Below are 11576 nucleotides of genomic sequence, written 5' to 3'. Positions count from 1 at the left end.
TACACAATGAGTATACAACTAGCTATCCCCAGCAAATCTTCCATCCTTACATTGAGCTCCTATCCTTCATTGTGCTAAGCTTTCTTACCTTCTTGATTCTTTCCTTGCAGCTTTTCTAGAAGTCCTTTCTCTATTCTTTCATTGCAATTGTTGCACAGCTCCTTCTCTTCCTTGCTCATGGACCTCCTTTCATGTAAAGTTGGTTCCAACATGCATGAAGCTACTTGGTCAAATGAGAAGGTAGTCTATGAGAATACACGATGGAAAGAGGCAATCAAGATGTCAAAGTATTGAAGAAGCTACAGAGAAAAAGTGTCATCTTTGATATATATGGACAATATCAAGCTTTGTGTTGAAACCCTCATGGATCAAGAAATATTAATCAAACTAAGTATAATAATCTCAAGGAAGACTTCAATGAACTTATCAAGAGTGATAGCCCAAGTGATGTAGTAGTGAAAGGTAGTCTATAGAACTTTGTAAGGATGCACATAGAATGCACCTTTGTATGTTTTTGTGTTTTGAGAGGACTTGGATCCTTGAATGGAATAAAAAATTTGTGTTTTCATCTTGCATGGTGCAGTTGTATGCAATGTATTTGTATTTTAAATTTGCTTTCCCACCTTGCATAATACCATTGTATGCAATAGAGAATCCTGGGAGAATCCTATGTGGATCACTAGGAAATAATTTGGATGCTTCTTTGTTTTTCCTTAAAGGGTCACTTTAGGTCCTAGCATGATGCCCTAAGCATGTTGGGTTACTTGGAAATTATTCTAGAAGGAGAGGTGGTAAAGCTTTTAACTGTCTTCAAGTTATCACCACCATCCAATAGCAGTACCTCTAGTTTACATATGAAAACATGCCTGCATTTACTAGTGGATTTTTTGCTATGATTTTGGCTATGCATGTGGAGCTCTCTAAAACTAGAGAAGCTTTTTTTTCCCCACACACACAACCAACTATGAGTTTGTGGCCTACGCTGACAAGGAGTAGGTTTCCTTCCCAAGGGGTGTCAAATATGAGCACCCGCTCTCACGTGGGCTAACGCCAATGTTCACAAAAAACGTGTAAGCTATGTATGATGAACCTGCAACAATTTCATTTTTACCTGCAAATTTTTTTTCCATTTTGTAAAATATCCAAAATTTTAGGCACTTTAGTTATATTTTAGCTTGAAAATCTACAACTTCTCAAGAAAAACCTCCAAAATTTTGCAACCCCAAGTTTTGTGATTTATTGAGAAAAATATTTCTTATGAATACTGGCTAACGCCCAAACCGCTTGAGCTGCCGCTGCTCAGCCAAAACTAGAGAGTTAGAGGCCGCCCCCATACCTGCCCTACACCAACTTCCACGAGGATGCATAGCAGGGGGGTCTATGTCCCCATACCCTGCTTAAGCATTCATCTTACAAGACTACAAAATGCAGCAATAGCATTTCTGCAAGGGCTTCCACCTGAAGGAGGTATGGGGGGTATCCTCGAGCACCCCATAAACCATCTTCATGAAGATGGTGCTGGTGCTACAAGAGAGCTAGCTAGAAGTTAGCGCTCTGGGGATGGCCCCATAAAATGTAGCCCCTTCCTTCGAAAGCAAATTTGGGGGGGTTATAGGGACGACCTCTTAGAGCACGGTCACAGATGGCTCAAAGTTTTCAAATCAGGCAGATCACTTTGCCAAAAGGTGAGAACTGCATCATCTGACACAAAAAAGCATTGCGCCTCTTTTTGAGGAGGGGCTCTCTTTGAGAACCAGCTTCTCTATGTATTTATTGCTCGTGCAACCAATAGAATGGCCTCTACAAGCTTAAGCTCATCTACTCAATTAAATGCACCTACGACACCACCAACATAGCCAATGGGAGAAATTGGTTGCTTGCAACCCAAGCTAGAGCTAACTTTTTGGGGGAACATGATAGTTAGAAGAACTTCAGCGAGGTGTGACCATGCTCTGAGGGGATGTTTCTGTGCGGTTGAGTGCAGAGGCAGCTTGGCCACCCATCTGCTCAAACAGATCACTAAAGACCTCCCGTAGTTGGCATTTTGCACTGGAGGTTAAAGGGACCACTGTGCGCGTGAACCGGCATCTGGCCAGATGGGTGCACACACCCACTAATGTGAGAACAAGCCCTCAAAAGCTGTTCTTGCACAACTGAGTGCACGGACTCCAGTGATGAGTGAGAACGACAACTGGAGAAGTACGACTTGGTGTTGAAACGAATGCTCAGATGAATTCCTTTTTGCGTTGTACTGAAATTGAAAGTGCCAACAATGCCCCATACATGGTGACCAAGATAGAATCCTGAGCTACCCCTAGGGCTTGAACTCAAGACCGGCACATAAACACCCACACGTTTGAGGCACTTGGTCTAAACGCTCTTTGCGAGAATAGCTTCTCAGTGGGAATAGCTTCTATGAAGTTTGTGGGTATAAATGCCTTCTTAGAGAGTGAGATGAGAAGAAGTGGTGAAGTTTGTGGGTATAAATGCTGGTTGGTTGCAAGTCCATATGGTGGCATGGTGGAATGGCTATGGCTTCTGAACCAACTCCTTCTGCTAACGTTGCTGCAAGACGTCAAGTTCTGTGGATTCCCAGCAAACTTGGTTTTGTACACACCCACTGCATTTCCCTTCAGCATGGTCATGCTTCTCCGGAGCCTTACATCACAGTAGCTATCTGTCACTCTAGTACGAGTCATTGGTCCTTCCCAAGCCTCGTTTGCCTGATTCACGCTACTTTTCCCCCCCTGTGTAAGGCTTCGAGGTATGCTTGTAGGTGCGCCATCATTCACGGCTCATTTACGTACGGGGGCATCATCCATGACTACAACCGAGCGCTTATCGCAGGAATATGGCAGCCAATTGTGGGATAACAGAAGCAACAAAGTGAGTGGCAAGCTAAGGCGATTTTGGTCACGTTTGTGGACGTTCTCTCACCTCACGATTTGGCTGCTTTGGACTTTCAGGGCATTCGCGCTTCTGCGCGCCGTGGGCATAAGGCCTCCAACGACTTAGACGAAGAGAAGACTCTAGAATGGGTTAAAGAGGCACTAGAAAAAGGGACACCCAGGGAAATTGTTGAGGGCAGTTTTCAAAGTCTGAACGAGGATAACGAAACTCGTGCCTGTTTAAATGAGCTTTCTGTGTCTAAAACAAACAGATTGATGCATATGTATGTGACGCGTGGCAACATGGTGAATGCTCGCCATGTGTTTGACAACATGTCGAAGCGCGACGTTGTATCATGGAACATTATGATTATGGGGTACGCTAAGAATGAAGAGGGTGCTCTGGCTTTGGAGTTCTATGCTCGAATGCACCATGAAGGTGTCCAACCGAGTGATCGAACCTTTGTTGCTCTCTTGAAGGCTTGCTGTAGCCTGGCGGCAATGGAAGAGGGAAAACAACCTGGTGGGAAATTTGTTAAATTAGAATGCTTGGAGCAAGGCATAGCCATACACTCCCAGGTAATAAAGAGTGGATTTGAGTCAAATGTATTCGTGGGAAGCACCTTGGTGGATATGTATGTTAAGTGTGGGAGCATAGACGATGCACGTAGTGTCTTCGACGAATTGCCTTATCGTAATGTTGTTTCTTGGAGTGCAATGCTTGTGGGTTATGCCAAGCACAAAGATGGAAAGCTAGCTCTGGCATTGTATGCACAAATGCACTATGAAGGTCTCCAGCCCAGTGCTAGAATCTTTGTCAGCACATTGAAAGCATGCGGAAACCTGGCATCACTGGAAGAGGAGAGGCAATCTGATGTGAAACTTCCCATGGCTGGATGCCTAGAGAAAGGTAGAGCCATCCACTCGGGAGTAGTAAAGAGTGGCTTGGAGTCAGATGTATTCGTGGGAACCACTTTGGTGGATATGTATTCGAAGTGTGGAAGCATGGAGGATGCTCGGCAGGTCTTTGATGAATTGCCTAATAATTATAATGCGGTTTCCTGGACTGCTATGATCCTGGGGTATTGCAAGCACGAAGAGGGTGCAATGGCTTTGGATTTGTATGCACAGATGCAATGTAAAGGTGTTGCACCAGATCCTCACACCTTTGTTGGGGTACTCAAGGCTTACAGTAGCCTGGCAACACTGAAAGAAGGGGCACACCCTGGTGGGGACTTTGAAAAAGTAGGATCCTTGGAGAAAGGTAGAGACATCCACACCGAAGTAGTAAAAAATGGCTTTGAGTCAGGTGTAATTGTGGGAAACACCTTAGTACATATGTACGCTAAATACGGGAGCAGGGAGGATGCTGTGAGTGTCTTTGATGAATTGCCTCACCGAGATGTGATTTCCTGGAATGCCATGATTCTGGGGTATAGCAATCAGGAGGGTGTATTGGCTTTGAATTTGTATGCACGGATGCAAAAGGAAGGCATTGTGTCAGATGATCGAACGTTTGTTGCTGCATTAAAGGCTTGCAGTAGCCTGGCAGTATTAGAAGAGGGGAAGCTGGTTGATGGGAAGTCTGCAATCATAGGATGCCTGGAGAAAGGCCGAGCCATTCACTCTCAAGTAATAAAGAGTGGTTTTCAATCTGATGCATTCGTGGGGAATACTTTGGTGGATATGTACTCTAAATGTGGGAGAATGGAGGATGCACGGTGTGTGTTTGATGAGTTGCCTTTCCGTAATGTGGTCTCCTGGAATGCCATGATCCTGGGGTATGACAAACAGGAAGAGGGCATGCTGGCTTTGGATTTGTATTCAGGGATGCGGCGAGAAGGTGTCATGGCGGATCATTTAACCTTTATTGGTGCGTTGAGGGCTTGTGGTAGCCTGATAGAACTGGAAGAGGGGAAGCAAGTTGATGGGAAATCTTTGAAAATAACATGTCTAGAGAAAGGCAGAGCCATCCACTCACAAGTATTAAAGAGTGACTTTGAGTCGGCTGTAAATCTAGGAAACACTTTGGTGGATATGTATGCAAAATGTGGGAGCATGGAGGATGCACATCATCTCTTTGACAAATTGCCTCACTGTGATGTGGTTTCCTGGAATGCCATGATCCTGGGGTATAGCAAGCAGGAAGAGGGTGAGTTGGCTTTGGATTTATATGCATGGATGCAACAGAAAGGTGTCACACCAGATAATCGAACCTTTGTTGGTGTATTGAAGGCTTGCAGTAGTCTGGCAGCCCTGGAAGAGGGGAAGCAACTTGATGGAAAATTCAAAAAAGCGAGATGCTTGGAGAAAGGTAGAGTCATCCACTCTGACGTAGTAAAGAGCGGGTTTGAGTTTGATGTATTTGTGGGAACCACCTTGTTGGATATGTATGCAAAAGGCGGGAGCATGGAGGATGCACGGCATGTCTTTGATGGATTGCCTCATCGTGATGTGGTGGTTTGGGATGCCATGATCTTGGTGTATGCTGAGCAAGAAGCAAGCAAGGAAGCTTTTAGACTCTATGCACAAATGCAAGAGCAAGGTCTATCACCAGATAGCTGGACTTTTGTTGCCTTACTGAAAGCTTCTGGCAACACAGTGGACTTTGAGACTGGAAAGGAACTCCATTTTCAAATTATGAAGGTTGGACTCGAGACTAATCTAAGTGTGGGAAACAGTCTCATTGACATGTATGCCAAATGTGGGAGCATGGTTGATGCCGGACAGCTGTTTGATGCATTGCCTACAAAGGATGTTGTCATGTGGAATACATTGATTGCGGGATATGCACGGCAAGGAGAGAGTGAACATGTGTTTTGTTTGTTTGAGAGAATGAGGCAGGAAGGCATGCACCCAAGCGGAATCACGTTTCTTGGTGTTCTTGCTGCTTGCAGTCATGTGGGTCTAGTGGATAAGGGCCAGAAATACTTTCAGGCTATGAGTGAACAATATAGCATTATCCCAACTATGGAGCATTACAATTGCATGGTTGATCTTCTCGGCCGTGCAGGCCAAGTGAATGAGGCATTGACCATGGTGGAGGAGATGCCATTTCAACCTACTGTTGTTGTATGGTTGACCTTGTTGAGTGCTTGTCGTAAGTGGAATGCTGTAGAGGTTGGAAGATATGCCTTTGAAAATGCAATGAGATCGGATGAGAAACATCATGCACCTTATGTCTTGATGGGAAACATATATGCAGATGGTCACAGGTGGGACAACCATGATAAGATGAAAGAATGCTCAAGCATGGAAAAAGCCACGACGGAGCTGCTGGGTTGTGGCTGGGGATAGGAGACATTCCCAGAGCATGGCAGAATCCAATCCAGTGATAGTGGAGAGTGAGCTGACTGTATCCACTTGGGTCTGAAAGCAGAAGCTCTCCATAGCTGTCGAAACAAAATTGGACCTCCCAAGCTTGAAGTTGTTTCAGATGACGATGAATGTGCAGGTTTCTATATACATACACATGTACACCTAAGAAACAAACTAGATATATTGACATGGTTATGTAGATAGTATGGCACATATCACATGAGTGTTAATTAACAACATGCAAATAAACATTTCTGTCTGCGCGTGTGCGCGCACACAATTGGGGCAAACAGGGCTCAAAGTCAAATTTTAAGAGAAATTCGAAGGTGGCCTATTATGTATATGTGAGATCAAGGATGTGAGAATACAAGCCCCTTGGACCTTAGCCAATGCCGTCCGATTGTTGATCCCTGGAAGAACCATGGAAAATGATACTCTATTTCTGGTGCCCAATTGTATGAAGAGCTCACACATGCAGAATTTCAAGTTGCTAGCAAACATGCCTGGTAATCATGCTGCGACCATGCCCTGGTAATCATGCTGCGAATAATGTGCAGGATCACCGGTTCTTCTCTGTTGCTAGCAACCATGCCTGGTAATCATGCTGCCAATAATGTGCAAAATCACAGGTTCTTCTCTGTAGCCATGAGTCCACAAGCTAGGAAGAATTAAAATCAATCTGCAATTCACTTGCACATATAGCTTCCCTCCCCTCGAGCTTCCCAATGCCGTTGCCGCCCAACCCTCCATCCTGCTTGCATGCTTCAAGTAGCCTATACACATAGATGTGGCCTCATCAACCTGCTTACAGCAAGAGGAGAAGAGAACTTGCCAAGTTGCCGAGCCTCACTCCTGCATACAGCCTCTGTGCCCTATTGAGTGGGCTGCGGAGACTCAATCCTCACTATGCTGGAACGGGGCCTCAAGACCTTTGCAGCACAACTGGTGGCTCCTCATTTGGCTAGAAGATGTTGAGGCGGTAAGGACAACCATGACTACAAAGACAATACTCTTAACAATCCTTGAGAAGGTGTCTGTCACAAAGAGTTTGGGGAGGAGGTATGTCAACTACCTACATCCATTATATGCATGTATGTATGTATCTGTTCATACATACATACAGACATATGTACATACGTACGTGTGTGTGTGTGCGTGCGCGCGTTACTGAGAGGGATCTTTCTTCCCTTGTGCATGCTCGTTATAAGGCCTGGCTGCTATTACCATTGCATTACATGTGAATTTTCAGAAGTCCAAGCTATTACCATTGCATCCTAAAGGCTGGCATAGTCTCTTATGGCCAGGGGAAATTGTTCTACCTACTCAGTTAGTTTGTCATCTTGGTTATCCTTTGGGGCGTGGAGGATTACTTGTCGTCAACAAACTGATTGGGTACTTGCAAACTTGAAGAAAAAACTTGAATATTGGAAATTGGCAACTTGGCTGTTGCATGTTCGCCTAAGAATGGTCAAATCTATTTTGGTAGCACACCTTCAGTTTACCCAGTTTGGCAAGGGAGATCTCACATGCTTTATGTCAGCCAATATGAAAAAATTTTGGCGTTCCAAACATGGTTGAAAAAGTTTGAGATTGCTTTCACTGCAACATCTCTGTTCGCCAAACATGCATGGGGGATTAAATGTTCTCAACATTCACCTGCATATCCTTGGTCATAATGGCAAAATGATGTTGCAATTTATGCAAGATGATCAACCTTGGGCTGCCATGATGCACTATTTGCTTTTGCAAATCACCACCTCTGCTTTTGATTGTTAGTAGCCAACTCAGTGCGATTTTCTGCTTGGCTGTATTGATGGCAAGATCAAAGGTTGTCCTTTGATCTTCAAAATGTTATTTGATTGGAACTATACATTTTGGCCAATTATCTTCAAAGAGAACAAAAAAAATGAGCTTGCAAGGATTTTTTGGTTAGTTAAGTATTGAAGAGAGCTTGTGAAAGGAACTATCCAATGGTTCTTGATTAGTCAAAGAAAATTATTTTCCTTGGAGTCGGTGCACAATCACCTCAATGCTCATAGTTTACTTTCTTGCAAGAGGCCTTAACTCTTGTTTAACGCTTTCCTCTTTCTCTCGATTTCTCACTTTGTTTTTGTTTACTTGTTTCTACCATGTTTGCTATATTCTTAGCTTTATTGATCCTTCCCTTGGTCTTTGTATATTAAATCTCACTACCAGCTGTTAAGCTATCCACATGTGCACTCAAGCTCTCTTGGTCCTAAGGTACTTCAAATAATCCCCAGATATGGAAAACGACAAGGAGGTAGGAAAAATATTCTCTCTATGATTCTACTTAATTTCTTACTTTAACCTACAAGTACATGATCTGTTTCAGTGGAAGTGGTGGCTACCTCATTACAATAATATTCAAAAGTTAAATGATTGTTAGTTATCACCTCCATGCACAATTGAGCCAACTCCTCTACCACATGCATACCTTACATTTGAGAGAAAAATTCAATGTCATGAAGGAGTCCTATATTCAAGGGGGAAGAATGAGAGAGAAGAAGAGCTACCATTAACATCATGCCTCGCTAACTTGATGAATGAAAGGCTGTGTTCCCCCCCACCCCCCAGGGCCAAATCCCTCTCTACAGGGGGGAGGCTAGGGGGCCTTGTGGAACGATTTCTTCCAAGCTCCCCTTGGCACAAGAGTTTGGACCCGACAAGGAGTTATGAGTGAAGCTGGTTAGTAGGTCCCAAAGCGGGCTTGACTCCCCCCACCACTCACTCAGTGAAGGATGGAGTGGACAATTTCTCCTGGTTTTGAAGTTGGAGGCCCCAACCGAGGAATTGCCCGATGGGGCTCAACATGGTGGGGGAAGTGTTGTAGCACTCCTTTAAAGCATGCTTTCCCATCGGGCTTTCCTGTTCGTTGTACATGGGGCACATAGCACTTCTCCTTATAAGAAAAATGTTAGTTTTCAATGGTGCTGTGGCGGGAAGCGCTATTCTTGGCGAGCCCCTCTCACTTTGATCTCGCCTCCCGTGCCCTTGGGGGCCTTGCTGCCCCAGTATTTTTAAGGCCATCACCTCATTTTGGCTAAAGCGCTCCCCTGAAGCGTGTTTTGTGATTACCTTGCAATTTATCCCGTCTTGGGAAAGCATAAGCTCCCCGCTGGCTGGTGGCTATTTGTCCCCGGCTCTCGGGGTGTGACAAGTGCACAGGCTCCTTCCCTTCTACTTGGCATTTGCCAAGTGCTTTCCTATTGCCAAGTCCTTGGGACTAAGCAAGTGGTATGGGCCCTCTAACTTCATTTATCCATGACTGAGAGGGAAACAAAGGAAACATTAATATGTTTATCCAAAAATGTCAAAATGTACGTAGTTTGAAGAATACTTCACTCGAATGTCAAGTTATTGAGGCTAGTTTATATATACAAAGTAAGGCTTATAAATGGTGGATGCGCCTTAGTGAATATGATAAAACTCATAAGAATTGGGTTGAATTTGGACAAGTTTCATGAAATAAATTCTATAAGGAAGATCTTGAAGGAGCATATGAAGAGTAGGATCATTGTAAAATGGTTATAATTAAATATATTGCTAGGTTGTGCTCAAACTTAAGGGTATAAATGAAAATAAAACAAAAAGGGCTTTTATGGGAAGCCTGAAAAATTATTGCAAATTGAAGTGAGGTTAGCTTCTTTGCTAGTTGAATGTTGCTCAGATTGTTAAAATAGAGCATTATAGTTTTTGCAAAAAGAATATGAATCTCTAATAGAAGTCTTATGAATCACATTGCTTCACATGGAACACTGGTGCATCCTTTACACTTTGCTTTGGTGGAAGACAAGGCTATGAAAAAGTTAAAGTTACAGAGCCAAGATGGAAGCCATATCCACTTATGGATCTTCTATTATTTTCTAGTACCACTCCCATCAACATCAATATTTCCATGAAGTATAAGTCGGATGATGGCATAATGGCATAATCAATCTATAATCTGATGCACCATGTACATATTTAGGCATTCTTTTTGTTGCAATGAGGTGACTCTTCTTGGGATTTTGCATGAACTGACTGAGCACCCCAATTGAGTAAGATATGTCAAGTTTCATAATCGTCAAGTAGGTCAAGCTTCCAATTAGCTATCCATATTGATAAGGATGTGAAGCAGTGCTAACCATTTGATGTTGCTTTCATAGGAGTTAGGATTGGCGTGCAAACATGGAGATGAAACTACTTAGGTACTCTCTATGTGTACTTGCCTTGAAAAAGTTTGATTCTTGTATCATCCCTCAAGATTTCTATTGCAAAATCATGAAATTCTCCCATATCCTTCATGTCAAACTTAAAAGTGAGCTAACCTTTTGCTTGTATTTAGATGTCCATCGAAATCTATGATGATCAAGTAGAGGGATGTAAATGAAGAAAACCTAATGCAAGAAATTGATTGTGAATCCTTGCATTCCATACATGAGGTGCCTATTTCAAACCATAAAGAGATATTTGTAGCTTGCATAATTTCTTTTTCATTCCATTGATAACATACCTTGTCGGTTGTGTCTAGTAGATTTTCTCATCGAGATATCCATTAAGGAAGGCACATTTCACATCCATTTGATGTATAGGCCAATCAAAGTGTGAAGCAAGAGATATGACCAGTATGATAGTAGCCATGTATTGTAATTGGTGCCAAAATATCTTCATACCTTATTCCATACCTATGGGCATAACCCTACCTAGCTTTGTACTTGTCCAGCTTCTCCATCAGAGTTTAACTTGACTTGGGGATAGACTTGTTTGGCGTGCTGGACTTGCTTAGGATGAAGCTGTTGATGTAAATGCTCTTGATTGATTTTTTCTCATCTCAAACTTGGACATGAATATATGAGCTTCAAACTTGATGTACATGCTCTTGTATTTTTATTCTTTTAAAGGATCAAACATGTATGAAAAGAAATTTTTTTTATCAAACATATGTTCGGATTAACACACCTAGGACAATGTTTTTTTATGCTTGTGCATGACACCAAGGCAAAAAAGGAGTTTAATGCTTGGTCGACTGTGCAAATCATATCCGATGGGCACAATACTTTGCAGGGCCTCTATGCAAGTGGTATTGACCTGCATGCAAAGTGGCACACCCATCCCATAAGTACTTGTTTGGATAACACACCTAGGAGCACGTTTTTTGACGGTGGTGGATAACACTAGGAGGAAAACGGTGTATAATGCATGATCGACCATGCAAATCATATCCAATGGACACAATTCTCTCCTCCTCTTCCTCCCTCCTCCTCCCTCCTCCCTCTCCCTCCTCCTCCCTCTTCCTCCTCCTCCTCTTTACCCCTTAAAGTCGCGAAGGAGTCTAGCTCTCCACTCCTCAACCTTGGACTCCTCCTAAAC

At 43.2% G+C, this 11576-nt stretch overlaps 1 protein-coding gene across 1 annotated transcript; it reads left to right on the top strand.

The window, feature by feature from the left end:
- Nucleotides 1-2488: 2488 nt before the first annotated feature.
- LOC147884189 (pentatricopeptide repeat-containing protein At2g33680-like) lies at nt 2489-7602 on the top strand. The gene is made up of 2 exons (XM_087398536.1): nt 2489-2886; nt 2967-7602. Exons 1-2 carry the CDS (start codon nt 2767-2769, stop codon nt 6183-6185), a joined length of 3339 nt encoding a protein of 1112 aa, XP_087254662.1. The 5' UTR covers nt 2489-2766; the 3' UTR covers nt 6186-7602.
- Nucleotides 7603-11576: the final 3974 nt, after the last annotated feature.

Source organism: Dipteris shenzhenensis, chromosome 27 (assembly GCF_047967505.1).
Source record: "Dipteris shenzhenensis isolate YYH24624 ecotype China chromosome 27, Dip_SZ_1.0, whole genome shotgun sequence".
Taxonomy (NCBI): Eukaryota; Viridiplantae; Streptophyta; class Polypodiopsida; order Gleicheniales; family Dipteridaceae; genus Dipteris; species Dipteris shenzhenensis.
This window is presented reverse-complemented; position numbering and strand designations above follow the sequence as displayed.

Bases quoted from the DNA above. Each gene is read 5' to 3' on its own strand.
- LOC147884189 (XM_087398536.1), top strand. From the start codon at position 2,767: ATGCTTGTAGGTGCGCCATCATTCACGGCTCATTTACGTACGGGGGCA. The intron at 2,887-2,966 runs GTGAGTGGCAAG...TTGGACTTTCAG, and splicing joins GGGATAACAGAAGCAACAAA to GGCATTCGCGCTTCTGCGCG.